At 37.3% G+C, this 20,578-nt stretch overlaps 2 protein-coding genes and 2 long non-coding RNA genes across 14 annotated transcripts in view; 2 read left to right on the top strand and 2 right to left on the bottom strand.

Moving 5' to 3' along the window:
* The window catches only part of LOC309478147 (uncharacterized protein), a 206,570-nt gene extending 194,516 nt beyond the window's left edge, over positions 1-12,054 (bottom strand). Inside the window, exons 1-2 of one of the 2 annotated variants that reach the window (XM_082141716.1) lie at positions 11,981-12,052; positions 11,492-11,611 (exon numbers count right to left, since the gene is read on the bottom strand). The gene's annotated coding sequence lies outside the window, so the exon portion shown is untranslated. Of the gene's footprint in view, positions 1-11,491; positions 11,612-11,980 lie in introns of both variants that reach the window. The other variant, XM_082141710.1, reaches the window with a different exon arrangement.
* The window catches only part of LOC309478232, a 156,937-nt gene that overhangs the window by 33,128 nt on the left and 103,231 nt on the right, over positions 1-20,578 (top strand). The window lies entirely within an intron of this gene.
* The window catches only part of LOC309478228, an 80,318-nt gene continuing 62,072 nt past the window's right edge, over positions 2,333-20,578 (top strand). Inside the window, exon 1 of the long non-coding RNA XR_014198881.1 lies at positions 2,333-2,394. This is a non-coding gene — a long non-coding RNA (uncharacterized lncRNA). The remainder of the gene's footprint in view (positions 2,395-20,578) is intronic.
* The window catches only part of LOC309478109 (uncharacterized protein), a 127,241-nt gene continuing 120,646 nt past the window's right edge, over positions 13,984-20,578 (bottom strand). For 6 of the 10 annotated variants that reach the window (XM_082141612.1, XM_082141613.1, XM_082141611.1 and 3 more), the window contains 5 exons: positions 19,688-19,807; positions 18,491-18,691; positions 15,708-16,535; positions 15,440-15,613; positions 13,984-15,109 (listed from right to left, as the gene is read on the bottom strand). In XM_082141612.1, coding sequence (XP_081997738.1) covers positions 14,274-15,109; positions 15,440-15,613; positions 15,708-16,535; positions 18,491-18,691; positions 19,688-19,807 — 2,159 coding nt within the window. In that variant the 3' untranslated portion in view covers positions 13,984-14,273. Of the gene's footprint in view, positions 15,110-15,439; positions 15,614-15,707; positions 16,536-18,490; positions 18,692-19,687; positions 19,808-20,578 lie in introns of those variants that run through there. The other 4 variants (XM_082141614.1, XM_082141615.1, XM_082141618.1 and 1 more) reach the window with 3 other exon arrangements.

The following is a 20,578-nucleotide window of genomic DNA, read 5'->3' on the forward strand; positions in this document are numbered from 1 at the left end:
CTAAAGTGCAGGGGAACATATTCAAAACACAAGGCATAAATAGTTAAATTAGATAACCTTGGGTGATCAATAAATAAAATTAAAATAAAGAAATTATTAAAATAACGATAGCTGGAATTGTCAACTTTGTTTTTTTAACTGCACGAGACAACAATAAATGCAAATTCTATTCACACCTTATTAATAATGCATAATATATAGCCTACAGAAAAGCAGAGGAGCCCAGAATATGAACGCAACGGGTTTAATTACACGTTAGGCGTTTTCCTCACATAGAAAACCGTTATTATAAAGAAAACACTTAACGTGGCTTTCTAGAGAAACGCGTTGCGTTCATATTCTGGGTTCATCTTCTTATATGCACAGATAAAGTGTGGTTTCTTAAAGGTGCTCTAAGCGATGTCACACATTGTTTGTCACATCCAGCAAACATCTCCTCACTATCCGCTAGCTGCCTGTCCCCTGAACACACTGTAAAAAACGAGGCCTCTGTAGACAGCCCAGGCTCCACAAATGGCAACAAAAACAAACTGGCCCAGCCTGGACCACGAAACGTAACAAACAGTGTTCCAGCCAATAACCAACACAAATGATTTGGGGGTGGGGGGTTAGTGCACGTGCACATGAAAGGCGGGTGTGGGGAGTGGAGGAGAGAGAAGCTTGAAAAGGGAAGTTAGCTAGAGGAGAGATGTCAACGACTAACGTTAGAATTATATTCTCTTGAATTTTGAGGAGGGGTGAGGAGGAGGGAGGGTCGAGCTAGCCTCCGCTTTGTTTGACAATACTTCGAACGTCAACAAGAAGTGACGTCACCCAACATCGCTTAAAACACCTTTAATAAGGTGTGTACTGTGTACAGAATTTGATATTTTAAGCGTTTTAGAATCTCCCGAGGAAAACCGTCTTGTTAACATTGGCCGGCAGAAGTGCGATCATGGTATTCCTGATGCTAAATCTAGCCTTGGATAATATCCTTTCTGATGGTGTTTCTGAGGATTCTGATAATCCTCGTTTCATAACACCTCTGCGAAGATTCGACCGTGAGATTAGTAGTCGAATCAGGCTCCTCCTATCGAAGCATCGAATCTTCAACTATTCGGGGTCACTACTAGTGACAATTAAGCAAAAATGTAGTCATTTTTTCAGTTTTTATCTGCTTTTAAATGCTGGGGAATATTCCCATGAATGGCTGTGGGAGTGGCTTCCTCGGGTGCCAGTACCAATCTGTAATAATAGCACACTCACACATTCACAGCTTCTTCAAGGTTGAAGTTTGTAGCGATGGTGGCCCATTAACAACCATTTATTTATACTTTTACATTTATTTTGATTTGATCGGCGCCAGCCATGCATTAACCCTGGCAATTGGGACTCTAAAGGAAGGAGAATCAAATTAAAACTTGTAGGAAACCAATCAATTCATTTGCAAATTTATTTTAGAAAGTCAGCAAAACCACATACCCAACACAGCAAAACATAACACTCATCTTCAATCATCACGGGTAAAGACCCTGTAAGACCCGTGGTTATAAAATGACAACATCACTTTTAACTCTTCCAAAAACAAATCTGCAATTTAAAAAAAAAATTTTTTAAAGACCACATTTACATAGCCAATGGGTCCTATTGTTTAGCCTCGCAATGCTATTGGATAGTAAATGTGTAGGTCTTGCCATAAGGCCATGAACTCAACCTGCAAACTTTCCTGGAAGCGCATCTCTTTGTGTCATTGGACTGGGTATCTCAACACTGCAGTAAAACCCCAGATTTTTTTTTTTTTTTTTTTGTGATTGTTAGCATGTCTAATTCATGTAAATACTTGGCTATTGTGGAATGCAAGCATTCAATTTTTAGCTTGTTATGTCTTTGTTCTCAGAGGGAGAGACGTTTGTTGTCAACGTTGGGAGAGAATGGTAGTCAAAATAGCATGTGATTGTGCACCTTGCACATTACATGGAGACACTGCACTTCTCAAATGTTCACATATAGGAGACATACTTACAGAAATATAATGTATTTGATGATTCACAATTTCTAAATGTGTTTTTTGTAAAAATTATTAGTTTAGACCAGATTTGAATCATTCTAAATGAATCAATTATTTCTGGTTGCAGTATTTTAAGTCCTTTCAGTATTTGAAATTGTTCCTGTATGCTACAGGGCTCTAGAGTGCGACCAATTTGGTCGCACATGCGACCAAATTTTGTAAGGGTGCGACAAAAAATGTTCCTAGGTCGCACCGGTGCACCTAACGTCCTCGCATCCGCTGCCTCTCCACGAACTTTGTTTGTTTGTTTGTTCTCCTTTGACGGAACTCACACTCTTCTCTCACGCTTAATGAGTGATGACGGAGGACAGAATTAAACATTCAAACGTAGCCTGGTTACACTTAAGGTCTGTGATATTAGTCTGATTTTATTTTAGATTTCGGCTTCCAAAGATTATAAAAAATAATATATTGAGGTAAAACCATTAAAAACTATAGCCGCATTCTATCTAGTGCAACTTCTTCTCTTCGCAGCATTACACTGTCATTTCTCCCTAAAACTCAAACCTAACGACAGAATCAGCACGATCGGTGATTGTTGTAAAATGCAGTCTAGCTACTGTTGCTAACTTGCGAGACGCGTTAAATAATTAAAAGAGCTATTAAAAGCACAAAATCTGCGCAAGAGATGTTGTTCGCAAGGCGGCACGCGCTCCGAAACCGAAACCAAGACAAGCAAATTATAGCCTACTTTGGGTTTAATGTGCGTGTCTAAACGATCAAATGTACACAAAAGTATGTCAAAATGACCGGCTTGGAGATTCACTAAAAACAGTTTATGTCTTAAATGGACGTAGTTATGGAAATAGTTGGGAGAATATGGTGCATCAGATCAATAGCAGATCTGCACTCGGTCTTAAAGGGGCCGCAGTCTAGTAAACATGCGGACGATTGCGCCATTACTGCGAATCAAACAACAAGAGAAAAATCACTACAAAGCTCTTGAAAGAATAACTTCAGCTTTATTAAGCATTAATCTATTTATGAAAAATTATGCAGTGTTATTTTACATTTGATTACTTTATTAGATTTCTTTTTAGACTAATATATATGTGTATATATATATATATATAAAAACAAAAAGAACCGATAAGAATACAGTTAAAGTACCGGATCGATAAGCAGTATCGGTAAGAGTAGGAATACCGTTAAAACCCTTTACTCCCCGGTCAATGCTCCGACAACAGCCCAGACATGAAGCTACTTCAGCCACCATTCTCCCCAGTCCCTGGTAAGATGCCAAGCCCTGGTCCTTCGTCGGAGATGGCATCCGACTCAGAGACGGAGGTAGAGCCTATACCGCGCCTGAGCAAATAGTTAGTTTGGCAGCTCAGTGAAGCACTTTAAAATTATTATTTTTTTATTTTTTTTTATTTACCTACACCTTATTCTTGTTTAAAATAATTTACATAATATGAATGTATATAGAGCGTGATAAAAAGGTGACCTTGAAATTGTGGCGTTAAAGGTGACGCGAGCCGAGAAAAATTTTCAGTGCACCCAAATTTTGTGCTGGTGCACCTAAATAAAAAAGTTAGGCGCACCAGTGCAACCAAGGCAAAAAGTTAGTCTGGAGCCCTGTGCTAGCAGTAAATTAGGCTATAGTTAACTTTTTTTTAATCTTTTTTTTTTTTTTATCTGGGATTTGTTTGTTTGCCCAAAATGGAGAGAGTGAAGTTGAAATGCAATCGGTCACCAGTGATTCGAGTGATGAGGAGGGGGTTGAAAATGTCGATTAAGTGAAGAAAGAGAATCAAATACCCATCAGTGTCTGTCCCACAAACGCATACTCATACCAAACTCCAGTTTTGAAGCAGTTATGTTCGTTTTTGAAAACGTACGTTTTTAATAAGTTACTGGGTACGGTTTTTGGTTGAGTGTCAAAGTATCGTCAAGCTATGTTTAAAGCAGGCTTTAATATTTTACTCATCATTATAAAACCCCATAGGAAAATCTCGAAGGAACCAGCGGCGGATACTTTAGTTTCTGCTGTCATCCCTGCGCTGTAACTTATATCTTTGAAATAGTATAAGGCTAGCAACTTCATTTTATGATTGGTCAAATGCTGTTATTTACAGTTCGTGAATAATCATATGTAGAGAATTTTAAGGGTTTTAACGTTAAGGGTAACGTTTTTCAGAGGGAAAGCTTTTTTGTCATTTTATCAACAAGGGGGATTATGATTTATCATTAAAAACTCTGTTTACCAGATTTTTTCATTGCATAAAATGAAAATACAACAAAAAAAAATCCCAAATTGTAATGTAAAAAAAACAAAAAAACAGTCAGTAACGAGATCGTTTTACGAGCAACATCAGTCGGTTCATTTCCATTCACTTCCCCTCGGATGTGTGTCATTGCTTCGGTTGCTCGAGCGCCTCTACTATGCGTCGCGCTAAAGTGAAAGTGAAAGTTGCTCATTCAAGGAGATGTCAAGATATTCTAGCAGATTTTGAAAAGTTAGGAGAAAAAAATATTATTTAAACTCTGGAATGAAATAGATTCATCTTTATCTGTGTGATTTCTTACATGCACATTAATGTTTCCTTTATTAAACTCTTTACACATTTACACATTGTTTGCATGAAATTCTTTTTAGTCCGTGAAATTACATCTTCATTTGCTAAATGATAAGACTCTTGAAACGGATGCTTCTTGTCTTCATTCACTTCCATTGGGTCTCAAATCATTTATTTGCTATAATTGAATAAAAGAAGGGCAAATTAAAAACAAAACGAAAGAGCCGACTGTTAGCCTACTGTACAGTACTGTTATTTCTTTATGATATTTTAGTCTTTTTCTTCTCAAAAGTGGTGTTTTTATGCAGAAATGAGCTCTATATATGCTCAATGAGCCCTTTCCTTAAGTTAATAACTAATGATCTTTGCAACGGAAGTGAATCAATCAAAACTAACTTTAGATGGATAATTACTTTATTCTAAAGCCAAAACAATCTCTGTTACTTTAATTTCCTATTATCACTTTAAAGCTGCTTTGAAACAGTCCATATTGTTAAAAGCGCTATATAAATGAAGGTGACTTGACCAGGTTTCATTTATTAATTACATTAAATAGCCTATCGCTCAACACAACTCATAATGTGTCATGTGAATAACTGCTCAGTGACGGTCTTAAGGTACTACATGTAGCCATTTGATTATTAAGTCGGACATGACAAAAGTAATAATTCAGGATTCATTGATGCGCTCCGGCTGGTTTATTTGTGTTTTTTAATTACTAAAATGAACTTACCCTTAAGAGTCATTTGTTTGGGGATCGGACACTGGTCGAGCTCAATGCATTTACAAGTTTTTAATTTATGCATTATTTACTCTCCCTCATGTCGGTTCAAACCTGTATGACTTTCTTCCTGTGGAACATAAGAGAAGATAATTTGAGAAATGTCTCAGTATTTTGTTTGTTCATACAATGGAAGTCAATGGTAATCAAAACATTTTGGCTTTCAACATTCTTCAAAATATCTTCTTTTATGTTCAGCAAAAGAAAGTAAGTCATACACTTTTAAAACGACACAACGGAAAGTAAATGATGACAGAATTTTCCTTATTGGGTGAACTATCCCTTTAACGAGTTTTTATTAAAATGGAAATATAAAAATAATAATAATAACATGATTTGAAAAGGAGCTGTGAAGTCGGGCACTTTCTGATTCCCGTAGTGACACTCGTGCTGCGTTTGTGTACTTAATCACAGACGAAGTGGATGAGATACAATATTTGTAATTTCAGACATTTTCATGAAGCAACAGAAACACTTTTCATGTACTGTTTAATACAGTGCCATTTGTACAAGAATAGTTCAAGTAGAATGACATTAATAATAGAATGACATTAATAATAGCGCATCACCTCTTCACAGCCAGACTTGCTAAATTAATTTGTACAGAATATTGACGGAAATAAGCCGCGTTTCCACCGAAATTACCCGGAACAATTTGTCCCAGGAACTTTTTTCCCAGGAACTTTTTTTGCCCCAGACCGGTTGCTTTCTGCGTTTACACCGCGGTCTAAAGTACCGGGAAGGTAAACTGCGCGCAACTGCTCCTCCAAGTCTGCGACTGACAGTAATCAGTTTTGAGCGCCACATTTATAATAAATAAGATTCAAGATAAAGGAGATTCAAACTGTGCTGCAGTTATGTATTGGTTTACTAACGAGGTAATTAACAAAACAAAATAGACGAGCACTGATACTAAAGCGTGTTCAGAAAGCTCGTATGCGTATAAAATTAGACAACGTATGTTATCAGTTATTGTGAGATGCCTGGGACGAACGCGCAAAAATGTCCTCTTTCGCAAATACACTTAAAAAAAGCCTGAACCCCGTCTATCAATCATAAATAGTGACAGTCTTGTAAATAGTTGTTGGTTACTAACCTCAAAGCGCTATTTCAATCCTGTTATAGTAAATTTGTAACATGGTTTGGAGTGCCTTGCAATAGATGACAATGTGTAAACATAATGACTTAATAATAAAAGCTGTGGCAGAAAAGAGACGAGCACTGATAAAGCGTGTTCAGTAAGCTTGTAATGCTAACGTTAGATATAAAATTTGTATGTTATCAGCTATTGCGGACATTGACCGTGAGATGGCTGGGACGACCGCGCAGAAAGTTTCCTCTTCCACAAATACCCTTAATAAAGCCTGAAACTCGTCACCAGTCCACCAGTTTTTTTTAATTAAATTCCATATTTGCAGACAGACAACTCTTACTGCATGAAGCCACGACACGAACCGCAATAGATTTTTTAAAAAGGGAGGTTAAAAATAAATAAATGCTGCGTGGAGTCATCCAACCAAAATGCGGCGTGAACACAACCAATCAGCTTGTGCAGCGCACAAGTCCCACCCCTGAAAGTTCCTGAACTTTGAAAAAGTACTACCTCATGAGCAGGGACTATCGGAGGGGGAAATATTTACCCGGAACTTCATTTAGACCCTGGTTCCTGCGGTGTAAACACATCGAGTACCAGCCCAAAGTTCCTAGTTCCTGGGGAAAGTTCCTGCGGTGGAAACGCGGCTATAGTTCTCAGACGGAGATCCCAATTCGTCGGTAACTTCCGAAATGACGTTGAACGTGACCGACTGAAAGGGAACTAGTTTCACTATATTTACTCCCTAACATAAGCAAAATAAACATTTCCACCTGAAACCAGGAATTTTGAATTTGACCTTCCCCCAATTTCCAACAATCCTCACCTAATTTTAACACATTTCTCAAATCATCTCAGTTGCAAACAACTCCTCTTTTGATTTATCAGAATATCAAACTATTTACTTGAAAGTGACAGATCTGAACATGAACTTTGTTTATTCGAGAAAATTTGGGCAATGCTTTTTCTTATGATAGTGAAGACTAGCAAATCGGGTGAAACTCTTCCCACATGTAGAGCACTGGTACGGCTTCTCTCCAGTATGACCTCTCTCGTGCTCTTTCAAGGATTTTGAGCAAGAGAAACTCTTTCCACAGTGCGAGCACTTGTACGGTTTCTCTCCAGTGTGAATCCTCTGGTGTTTTTTTAAGGCGCTGGATGTAGAGAAGGTCTTCTCACAGTCAAAGCACACATGAGGTCTCACACCGTTATGAATAGTCTCATGTTCTTTTAAATACTTCAGAAGTGAAAAACTCTTTCCACAGAAAGTACAAAAGTAAGGCTTCACAGCAGCATGAACTTTAAGGTGTGCACATAAGTTTGATGAAGAAACAAATTTTTTACCACACTGATCACAGTTGAATGATCTCACTCCAGAGTGAGAGCGCAGATGATCTTTGAAATTACTATTATGTGTGAAACTCTTTCCACACTCAGAGCATGTGAAAGTTTTTTCTCCAGTGTGAATTATCATGTGTCTCTTAAGGTTTGATTTATTTGTGTAACTCTTTCCACACTCAGAGCAGGTTAAAGATCCGTTGACTCCAGTTTTTCCAGCACTTTTCACTGTAAATTGGTTTTCAGTCTGTGAAATAATGTTTCCATCTTCATTTGTGAAATGAGGTTTTCGAAACTCGTGTTTCAAAACATTCACATCAATATGATCTAAAATTCAATTAAAGGACGAATTAGTTAATTATTAATGCTATTAATTATTATATATAATTAATACATTAGCATGTAGCCTTCGAATATTAATGAGAATGAAGGAAAACACCAACCTATTTGTTCCTCTGTATCTTCATCTTTTATTCTGCAGGGTTCTTCCTTAATCTCCATCTTTACAATAGTATGTCCGTAGTTTCTCCTGGAGTAATTCCTCCTGCTTGCTTCTTCACATGTGAAAAGATGGGAATATATAATTATTATAAATATGATAATATTCAGGTGCAAGTAGTAGGGGAACATGCCCCCCTTAAGAACAAGGTGGATTTACTTTTAAACTGTAACATATTTAGATACAGGTTTAATATGTGCAGGATGATGATGCATCATCTAATGTGTTATTTTAGGAAATAAATAGAAACTTGGGATGTCAATTTACACAAATGACCATGATCGATCATCCTTTAAATTATCGTTCAATTAGTAGATTAATCGTTAGCCTTAAAGGTGCTCTAAGCGATGTTGGGTGATGTCACTTCTTGTTGACGTTCGAGGTATTGTCAAACAAAACGGAGGTTAGCTCGACCCTTTTCCCTCTTCTTTGCTATTTGTTTATTGGAACGTCGTCTCTTTGGTCGTGTGTCGGCCATTAGAGATGCGCGTATGGGCTATTATTTCAGCCGCAACCGCATCACAAAACTCATCATCCGTCCGCCATCCATCCGCACCAACGTTTTTGACCAATTTTCAAAACCGCACCCGCCCGTCATCCGCTGATTGGGCGATGCAAGGCGCTGCATTTATTTTTCATTTGATTGGTTCAACCGCCCGCCACCCGCCCGAATTTAATTAAAATATTTTTTTCCGTCACGTCATCCGCCCGATCATCGGTTTGTCCGCGGCTGTAACCGCCAACCGCGCATCTTTATCGGCCATATAAAAATTCAAGAGAATATAATTCTAACGTTAGTTGTTGTCGTTGTCTAGGACATCTCTCCTCAAGCTAACTTCCCTCTTCATGCTTCTCTCTCCTCCACTCCCCACACCCCCCTTCATGTGCACGAGCACTAACCTGTTGAAATTTCTCAACTGCATTTCATCTCACTTAAGACATTAACAGCTATGTTTACTAGGATACTCTCCAAGACTAGTGTTTTTGCTTGATTTTTTGGTGAATTCGTCAGAAAGAGCCATGTTGAAGACTGCAGTAATGTTTTTCATTGATGTTATGGCAGTCCACTCTGTTTATTGTTTTTCGAAAATGTTGCACTCCTGTTTGTCATTGTGCACGAAACTTCACGCCAATAATCATCAGAAATATTGCTGACTTGTGCGCGTCTCAAGCGCCCTCTTTACGTTCGTCCTAATGCCTGTTAGTTGTCCGTGGATTTGACCATATTTGCCATTTAAAATGGAAACGTCTTTAGACATGGAAAATCGAGTTTATTATCGATTCAATGAACACTTAATCGACCAGGATTTGTGACAGCCATACACTGTACTGCACTGTACATGCTGCGTGGTATCAGTTGTTGCTATCGAAGCAATTTAATGAGTATTAGTATGAGGACACGTGCGCAGTATCGGGCCCGATACCGAATCTGGTATCAGTGCAGCTCTAATGTGTAGTCTGTGAATGTAAATGGTCTGCAAAGACCTGCACACGTAACGCAGTATCAAATTTGTATAATGCCAGCCTATGGTCTTAATTGGCTTCCCGTGAACAACGTCTACTTTTACCGGCCCTCAAACACTAGGGGCTTTCGCACCGGGTAGCTGTAGGAACTTAGTTCTAGGGACGAGCCACCAGGGTGGTTCCCCGAGAACCATTGGTTCCCTTAGAAACATTTCCCTTGTTGCATTCGCACCGCCAGTAGGAAGACAAGCTTGTTGTTCTGACTTATTTTGAATGCGCTGAGAACGCCAACCAGAACCTAAACTCACAGCGCTCGCATTCTCTGTGTTCCTTCGTTTACGATCTGTCCTGTCTAACACGTTGTTAGAAATAACTGTTATATATAGAAAGAAGACCGTATTTGAAAAGTTATTAGCGTATACCGTGTGGGTTGATGTCCAGTGTTGCTAGCTGAGCAGAAATACATAAACCATGTAAACCCCTCAAAGTCGCGTTGGATTTTCTCCTCAGCGTAAAGGTTACGATCCTATCTATCCCATGTATCACAGTTTTCCATGTTCGTAGAATTAGTTTCTGGAGTAAATATATAGGCTATGATAAAGGGCGAGTGTTGGTGTTTTTACATTAGTTTATATCAAGCTGGTTTAAGTTCTTTCTTTTTTTTTTGTCGTCTCTGTAACACATGTTTGTGTTTTCACATATTTTGATTAGTTAATCATCAAGTGTTTTAAAATAGAAGAAAATAAAGTGTGAGAATATACATGTATACAATATACATGTGTCTAATTTCAATGCTATGGTGTTTGTGTAGATATAAAGATAACAATCTATAAGCATAACAGTTTGGATTTATATGAAATGGTAACACTTTACAAAGTCCATTTGTAAAATTAAGAATAATAAACAATGTTCATTTGTTGATTTCAATATCTACTAATAATTTTATTTACATTTTTAAGTTTGTCTCTTAACATTAATGCACTATGAACTAACAATTAATATATTTATATTTTAATTTTCATGGTTCAGTACTTTTTTCAATTTTTGTAATGAAGTTCAGCATATTTTATGCATTATGCTGGTTTCAATCAGTATCAATTTTAAAACAATTGGTGAATAATTGGTTATCAGCTAGCCCGATCAAACCTAGTAATCGTTATTGGTAATATTCACTATTGGTCAACCTTTAGCTCTCACTACTTTGAGAAATGATTAAGTATGGAGCAAGATTTGTTTTATAAACTTTAACTCACGTTAGTGCTCGGCTAATATATGCGCTGTTATTGACACCGTTATTGATACAGTTCCCGCATGTGCACCACATTAATTAGAAATATACACATGGGTTTGTTGCTAAACATAGATGATGAGGAATTACAGTTACATAATGTACCTCAAACTGAGTAACGCATCACTGAGAAACGTCCTGCTCAAGTCGTTCTTGTGATGGAGGTTTGGGTGGAATAACTAATGTTAGTTCTTCCAATGTTTTATCATCGGACTCACGCTCGGATTGATATGGTAAATTCAACACTATTGTTACTGTCTTCACAGTGTGTACAATCGCTGAGATTTAGGAATTACAACAGACTGGGCCATCTTAGAGAGACTGAATCATCGGATGAGTCGTTTGAGAATCATTGAAAACTTTGATGCATGTAGACCTATTGTAATGACTCCAAAACAAAATTAGGAGCATTTAAAATAGCATAAAAGGGGCCACTTTACCAGAATGAAGGAAAACACCAACCTGTTTGTTCCTCTGTGTCTTCATCTTTTATTCTGCAGGGTTCTTCCTCAATCTCCATCTTTACAATAGTATGTCAGTAGTTTCTCCTGGAGTAATTCCTCCTGTTTGCTTCTTCTTCTCCTGTGGGAAGATGGGAATATTCCCCAGCATTTAAACTCTCATGAACGGCTGTGGGAGCTTCACTGACTGAAGGAGTTAATTGTGGTCGTTGTTGCTCATTTAGCAGATGATCATCACACTTACAATCACCCTGGATTATTCTCGGTTTAAGTGTTTTGCTCAAACAACTATTTATTTAATACTGATTTTTATGTTGCTCTTAAATTAGATATGATTTACATGCATTAAAAACTCTGTTTACCAGGTTTCATTTGGTTTCATTTCAAATAGCATTAATTTCTGATTAATTTCCGTGTGATTCACTAAATGAACAGTCTAGTCGTTTGGATTTAGATTTTTCCTAATAAATGATAAAATGAATGTACTCACAGTCTGATAAACAGCAGATTTAGAGCAGAATGAACGGCTGTGTTCCACTTCTCATGTTTATGTCCCCTTCCCTCGCTCACTTCTCTTCTTCTCCTAGACTCGGATGTGTGTCATTGCTTCGGTTGCTCGAGCGCCTCTACTGGCGGAAACCATATTAAACTATATAACCTTTATAGATTAGATATGTTTTCGTGGCTGATATTATATGGATAATACATGTAATATCCATATAATATCAGCCACGATAACATATCTAATCTATAAAGGTTGTATAGTATGTGTATATATATAAATATATATTGATATGCCTGGAGATAAGGAATAAGAGAAAGCATTGCTCATTGCTTACTGGATTCATCAGTAGAGACGAGTTACACACATGCAGTAGGAAAATAAATGTTCCTGTAATGCAATGAATGAGCTTTTTAATTTGAATGAGTGTTATCATGAGTGACTCATTAGGTGATGTCATACATGGTATCAAATGCCTTTATTGCCAAACTCTGTAATGAGTTTGAATCCAGAATGAATCAACTGGATCATCAGTTATTGTAAAGTATTATCAAAGACAAGATCGATTTTTTTAAATATTATATTATATTATTTTATTTTATGATATTTTATTTTATTAAATGATATGACTAATATCATTTTTATTTTTATCATATTATACATTTGGTGATTATCTCTAAGGTGGACATGGGTGATGATGGAGATGAGACAACTTAATATATGATATTTACCATCTGAATCCAACCATTTCATGTCAACAAATGGAAAAGTTTTTTTATTTTACTGCATGTTGAACCCATCTCTATTGATAAATCCAGATATCAATGTCTCTCAGTGCTGAATTCAATGTCAAGGTTTTTCTTTTCACGGTGATTCAGGATCAGATCTTTTGAGAGTGTGTGTTTATGAATCACAATTCAAAATATTGAATATTCATATTTTGTTAATATTCGTTGCCTTTATACTTTGAAGTGTCTTATTGTTGTTTGTTTGTGTTTATCATAGTTTGGTACTTAGAAATATCTTTGTTTTCTTTTCGTTATGATACGTGTTTTCCTAGTTTTGTTATTTAAATACATGTTCTAGCATTGCATTTAGGTTTCACGTGTCCTTTATGTTATGCAACCCTTTTCTGCCAATTTTAAAGAGGGGTTCGTAACAGCGCGTTCCTTCTCTTTTTCCCTATTCTTTGTTATTTGTTTATTGGAACGTCGTCTCTTTGGTCGTTTGTGTCGCCATATCAAAATTCTCAAGAATATACATTTTTAACGTTAGTTGTTGTCGTTGTCTACGACATCTCTCCTCTAGCTAACTTCCCTCTTCATGCTTCTCTCTCCTCCACACCCCCCTTCATGTGCACGTGCACTAACCCCCCAACCCCCACCCCCAAATCATTCTTGTCGGTGATTGGCTGGAACACTGTTTGTTATGTTTCGTGGTCCAGGCTGGGCCAGTTTGTTTTTCTTGCCGTTTGTGGAGACTGTGCTGTCTACAGAGACCGCGTCTTTTTACAGTGTGTTCAGGGGACAGGCAGCTAGCGGATAGTGAGGAGATGTTTGCTGTATCTGACAAAAATGTTTTGGCCTAAAAAACGTGTGACATCGCTTAGAGCACCTTTAATAGGAATATTGATGTATAATTTTTTTCCCCAGTTCAGTTCCAGTTTACACATTGCAGTCCTGCTGTACGTTTACAAGCGATATTGTCAGAATATAAAAACTTAAAATAAGCATACAGTAATGTTTTAGGATAAGACAAAACACGGTTTGGAAGATGGATTCATAATGTAATCGTTCATTAAATCTATATTTGTACATTTTTAACAAATAAGTTACATAGTACGTTTATGAATCACAATGGATTCAACAAAGTCACATGGTTGAAATTAAAGCAAATGGCACCATCTAGAGGAACATCTGTGACGCTGTCAAACTATTGCCAAAACTAGAGAAACTAATGCAAGTTATTCAGAAGATCGAGACGACACAAAATCAGCTTAAACCAGTAACACAAATTTTATTACTTTTTTAAACCAAAGTGTTTGTCAAAATACAAGGTATGACCACTCGTTTCCACTTTTACACATGCCTCATATGCACGATTAATGAAAATAATTTAACTCCACAAAAGAAACAAAACCCATCCCTTCCTAAATCATAGTCTTTTATGGCAACAAACTAGTTTTCTAAACTATTATTTTGACCATCCCCAATGGTTCCCCTTGTCAAACAATCAAAATTCACCACAAATTTTCCAGCTTTTGATTGATCTGAATGTCAAATTATTTACTTGCAGGTGTATTATTTGTCAGTGATGGATCTGAACATGAACTTTTAGACGCCTTCGGACAATGTTTTTTTGTATGATTCCGTTGAAGAGCTGGTAAGCGGAAACTCTTTCCACAGTGTGAGCATTTGTATGGTTTCTCTCCAGTATGAATTCTCTTGTGATTATTTAAGGTACTGGATGTAATAAAGCTTTTCCCACAGTCAACACACACATATGGTCTCACTCCAGTGTGAATGCGTTCATGCACTTTTAAATACTGCTTTAGTGAAAAACTCTTTCCACAAAAAGAACAAAAGTGAGGCTTTAAACCAGTATGAATTATAAGGTGTTCTCTTAAGCTTGATGAAGAAACAAATGTTTTCTCACACTGATCACAGCTGAATGATTTCACTCCAGAGTGACGGAGCAGATGATAGTTGAGATTTCTTTTGGAAATGAAACTCTTTCCACACTGAGAGCATGTGAATGGTTTTTCTCCAGTGTGAACTTTCATGTGCACATTTAGGTGTCCTTTATGTCTGTAACTCTTTCCACACAGAGAGCATGTGAACGGTTTTTCTCCAGTGTGAATCATCATGTGTCCGTTAAAGTCTGATTTATAAATGAAACTCTTTCCACACTCCGAGCAGGTGAAAGATCCTTTGACTCCAGATTTCCCAGCTTGTTTTTGTGGGAAATTCTCTTCAGTCTTTGAAACGACTGCATTTCCATCTTCATTTTTGAAATTATGAGGTTTGTGAAACAGATGTTTTTTGTCTTTATTTGTATCTGTCAGTTCTCCATCTTCAGTTGTGAAATGCTGTTTCTTTTCATTCACTTCCACTGGGTCTAAAATCAACATATTACATTCAATTAAAAAAGAACAAATGAGAAACAAAAAAATAAAGTTCATTCTTGATTTACCACAAATCTGGTTTACTACCGAGTCTACTAGTATTTGATTTTAGATGTATTGTTATATGTCAGTTTTCATCTTAAAGGTGCTTTAACCGATGTTGGGTGACGTCACTTCTTGTTGACGTTCAAAGTATTGTCAAACAAAACGGAGGCTAGCTCGACCCTCCCTCCTCCTCATCCAGTCCTAAAAAACGCGTGACCGCTTAGAGCACCTTTAATGTTCCTCGTCAGTCATTAAAGAGAATGAAGGAAAACACCAACCTATTTGTTCCTCTGTATCTTCATCTTTTATTCTGCAGGGTTCTTCCTTAAAACCCTGGGTGAAAGATCCTTTAAATTCAGTTTTTTGGGTTTGCTTTTGTGTGAATTTTTCTCCATCTGTGAAATGAGGTTTTTGACATCGATGGGGTTTGTCTTCATTCACTTCCATCAAGTCTAAAATATTAACATATAACACATACAATTATCAACATTCAAATAAAAGAGGACATTTTTGAGGAAAGAGGAAAACAAGTAAAAAATTATTTACTTGCAGGTGTATTATTTGTCAGTGATGGATCTGAACATGAACTTTTAGATGCCTTCGGACAATGGTTTTTTGTATGATTCCGTTGAAAAGCTGGTAAGCGGAAACTCTTTCCACAGTGTGAGCACTTGTACGGTTTCTCTCCAGTGTGAATTCTCTGGTGTGATTTTAAGTTGCTGGATGTAATGAAGCTCTTCCCACAGTCAACACACACATAAGGTCTCACTCCAGTGTGAATGCGTTCATGATCTTTTAAATACTGCTTTATTGAAAAACTCTTTCCACAAAAAGAACAAAAGTGAGGCTTCACAGCAGTATGAACTTTAAGGTGTTTTTGTAAGCCTGATGCCAAAACAAATGTTTTATCACACTGATCACAGCTGAATGATTTCAATCCAGAGTGACGGAGCAGATGATAGTTGAGATTTCTTTTGGATATAAAACTCTTTCCACACTGAGTGCATGTGAATGGTTTTTCTCCAGTGTGAACTTTCATGTGCACATTTAGGTGTCCTTTATGTCTGTAACTCTTTCCACATAGAGAACATGAGAACGGTTTTTCTCCAGTGTGAATCATCATGTGTTCGTTAAAGTCTGATTTATATATGAAAGTCTTTCCACACTCAGAGCAGGTGAAAGATCCTTTGACTCCAGATTTTCCAGCTTGTTTTTGTGTGATATTCTCTTCAGTCTTTGAAACGACTGCATTTCCATCTTTATTTTTGAAATGATGAGGTTCGTGAAACAGATGTTTTTTGTCTTTATTTTTATATGTCAGTTCTCCATCTTCATTTGTGAAATGGTGTTTCTCTTCACTCACTTTCATTGGGTCTAAAATCAACATATTACATTAAATTAAAAAAGGACAAATGAGAAACAAAAAAATAGTTCATTCTTAATTTACCACAAATCTAGTTTATTACAGAGTCCACTAGTATCTAGTTTTAGATGTATTTTATGTCACTTTTCATCTTAAAGGAGAACTCTGTAACTCTAGCGAACTCTAGTCACTTCTTCGCTGATTTTCCCTTTTGTTGTCGCATGTTTTCCCCACGAGCTCCCCCTACAGCTGTGGGGGGGCGTATATTTCACAACACAGTCATAAAAAACTCACTTGCGGCGGCCTCCTCCCCCTCTCTACCGCTGCTCATGTGCGTTTGTTTTGATCGGAGCAAGCCAACTGTATCGCGTGGAGCTATGTCTACCGAGGTGAGTAATCTGGTAATACATCATACATGCGTGTGTGTTTATGTCGAATTGCCGTAAAGCAATTTGTGTTTCGCGCTCGTTCTCGTTCTAGTTCTCGCTTCTCACGAGACTTCCAATTTCACTTTGCCGGGACGGCAGTGCGCAAGTTGCAAGGTTGGTTTTCCGCCTGGGAACGCTGGGGGGAGCGGGGAAAGTCACCAATATCACCAGAACAGGTTGTTTAACCATCCAAATGATTTCTAGACAGTTTTATTAAGTTAAAAAAGTTACCAAGTTCTCCTTTAAAGGGCACCTATTATGCAAAATTCACTTTTACCTGGTGTTTGAACATAAATGTGTGTTGGCAGTGTGTGAGCAAAACCACCCTAGAATGATAAAAATCCACCCAGTGTTTTTTTTACAATCTCAATAAATCATAAGCACTGTCTCAGAATGAGCTGTTCTCAGATTCAGCGCAATGTGACGCAGAATTGAGCAGGCCCCTCCCACGACTGTTGAGTGACACTTCAGTTTGAGCATAGACCCGCCCTGAGTGAGCTGGACACAGTCCGCCAATGTTCGACGCTTAAGCAGCTGTAGACAAGAATGTCTCCTAAGAGATTGAGGTGTGTTGTTGATGGATGTAAGAATGAACATAGCAGTCTTCATTTACTCCCGTTGTTACTCGAGGATGGATCTGTACTGTTTGTGATCAAGCTTACACTCTCCGGAGCAACAGGCCTGACTGGACACGGAAGAAATGAAAGTGCGAGCGCGCTCTTTATGACAGCTCATCGAATAGTTTTACGGATACAAGGTTTACCAGTTTATTTAGCACCCACTGAAAAGGTGTGTATATTTGTTTACTGTTAGTTGTAACGAGTGTTTTGTGTACTTCGCTGTGTATGTTGTTGATAATGAAAGGGAGAGAGAGAGAGAAAGAGAGAGAGAGAGAGAGAGAGTTAGTTTATGGATAAGACTTTAATGCTCACTTCTTATACTCTGTTTATTCAGCTCTTACAGAGATTCTCTGGAGTAAAACAAACGCTCATCTTTTGTGTGATGTACAATAAACTTCACTGAACTCGTCAGTATATTTTGGTCATCATTCGGACAAGGTCTGCTACAGCAGGCTTGTATTAGTGGATAAAAGCAGATGACAAATAAGTTATAACCATAATTAAACTAAACTATACCTGTTCTATCTCCATACAGCATATATTCTCTGGCTCTGTGGGCATTATTGTCCGACTCCGAGTCGAAATGAACACGCAACTGAGAGTTTCTGTTCTGATATCATCAGATGAGATTGTCCTGACTGAAGCGCGAGCTCTTGAGGCTCCGCCCCCTGTGCTGTGCAGCAGCAGTTAATTTGCATTTAAAGGGCACACACTAAAACAGCGCGTTTTTCTGAGCCCCAAAAAATTACAATTTAAACATGCTGTAAAAAATGATCTGTTGGGTATTTTGAGCTAAAACTTCACATACATACTCTGGGGACATCAGAGACTTATTTTACATCTTGTGAAAAGAGTCATAATAGGTGTCCTTTAATGTTCCCTTATCAGTCATAAAAGAGAATGAAGGAAAACACCAACCTATTTGTTCCTCTGTATGTTCATCTTTTATTCTGCAGGGTTCTTCCTTAAAACCCTGGGTGAAAGATCCTTTAAGTTCAGTTTTTTGGGTTTGCTTTTGTGTGAATTCTTCTCCATCTGTGAAATGACTGTTTACATCTTCATTTGTGAAATTAGGTTTTTCACACCGATGGGGTTTGTCTTCATTCACTTCCATCAAGTCTAAAATATTAACATATAACACATACAATTTTCAACATTCAAATAAAAGAGGAACATAAAAAAAATTATATATATATATATATATATATATATATATATATATATATAAATATATAGTTTAGAAAAATATGGTTATATGTTTCATATTAATGTTCCTCATAGATTATCGATCTGTAATTACTCAGATGAAAATTATTGAACGATCTTACAAAATGGAATGATCTTACAAAATGGAATTACTTTTGATCAAATTAATGAATGAATCTGAGTTATCATAATATCATCACCACAATGAGAAATCACATAAAATCCAAACACCAGTCGATTGAGGAAAGACAGCTGTCCATCTCTGCATTCACGACTGCAGGTAAGCGCAGCTGGACCCCGCGTGATCTGAGATAACTTATCTGATAGCAACATTATTTGGAGACATGTGCTTCCTTTAAGTTTCATTGAGGGAGACAGGTTTAAGAACAGAAAACGCAAAGTGCTGTTAGAAACTTCGCTTAGCACACCGTTATCTGTCTAAAACGTCTGTCAGCGGCAGCGCAGCACGTTTTCTCACTCGAGCATGTGGATATAATTGTTTTTCTACACATATATATCCACGATAACCATATGCTGACTGGCTCTAGTGTGTATATGTACGTTCTGTACGATAATTGACGCAGTCTGCTTTAATAGTGCTTTTATCCGTTTACGCTGCTTGAGCTTAAATGCTTTTGTTCTTTATATTTTTTTGTTTACACATATTATTTTAATGTTTTCAACTAAAAGAAAACCGTATTGTAAGCTTGTTGTGTATATTGCCTAATCGTAAGCTTAAGAAATGGTGACAAAAGCGGAAAAAACTAAAAAAACTAAAAAATAACGTCTTTCTCGTTAAACTTACATTCGATTCGATTTTTATGAGCCCGAATATTTGAATGCAATATTTTTGAAAAATGCCCATCCCTTCCTCGTCAGTATTTAAAGAGAATGAAGGAAAACACCAACCTATTTGTTCCTCTGTATCTTCATCTTTTATTCTGCAGGGTTCTTCCTTAATCTCCATCTTTACAATAGTATGTTTGTAGTTTCTCCTGGAGTAATTCCTCCTGCTTGCTTCTTCTTCTCCTGTGGGAAGATGGGAATATTCCCAGCATTTAAACTCTCATGAATTTTTAACTCTCAGGTTAAAGGTCTGCAATAACAATTTCATAATTAATGTTAAGATATATAAGTTAAGTACAAAACTCTGAATATAAAAATATGAAATGTTGGAAAATAAATAAATAATAGGCCTTCTTTTAGATGGGAAACTAAAGCCGCCAGTAGGTGGCAGCAAGTCTGAGTCACAGAATCCTTCAAACGATTTGTTCAAAAACACGGATTCATTCAGAAACGAAACAAAAACAGCAATCTTGCTCGTGTCACATTGTCGAACTTATCAGGAGCATTTTTGCCCTCATACCTTGAACTTTCCAACCCTGACTGTAGCAGTATGTATATTAGGACTGGGACAATAAATCGATGCATCTTGAATCGAGAAATTATTCTGGATCGATTCCAATTTTTTCCGAATGCAACGCAAAACGATTCTGAGCATAGTTTTTAACAGCAGATGGCGCCGCGTGCTTTATAACCAGCCGTAATCTGCTGGCTTCCAATGCCTTACACACACCACTTGAACCTTCTATAAAATAATCATTAAGTTCGAAAAGGTTAAAGCGAATTACAAGGGTGTTTGTAGTGGGCTGTGTACATTAATCTCGCATCATAAAAGCATTCTGAGGTGCAAGTACATTCTCAGAATCAGCCGAACGCACGAGCGCTCTTCTTCGTGAGCATTTGAGCGTAGTGATGTCTGGTTCGTAAACGAATCGTTCTTTTGAACTGGTTCTTTTT

This window comes from Leuciscus leuciscus (assembly GCF_965113295.1).
Source record: "Leuciscus leuciscus genome assembly, chromosome: 16".
NCBI lineage: Eukaryota > Metazoa > Chordata > Actinopteri > Cypriniformes > Leuciscidae > Leuciscus > Leuciscus leuciscus.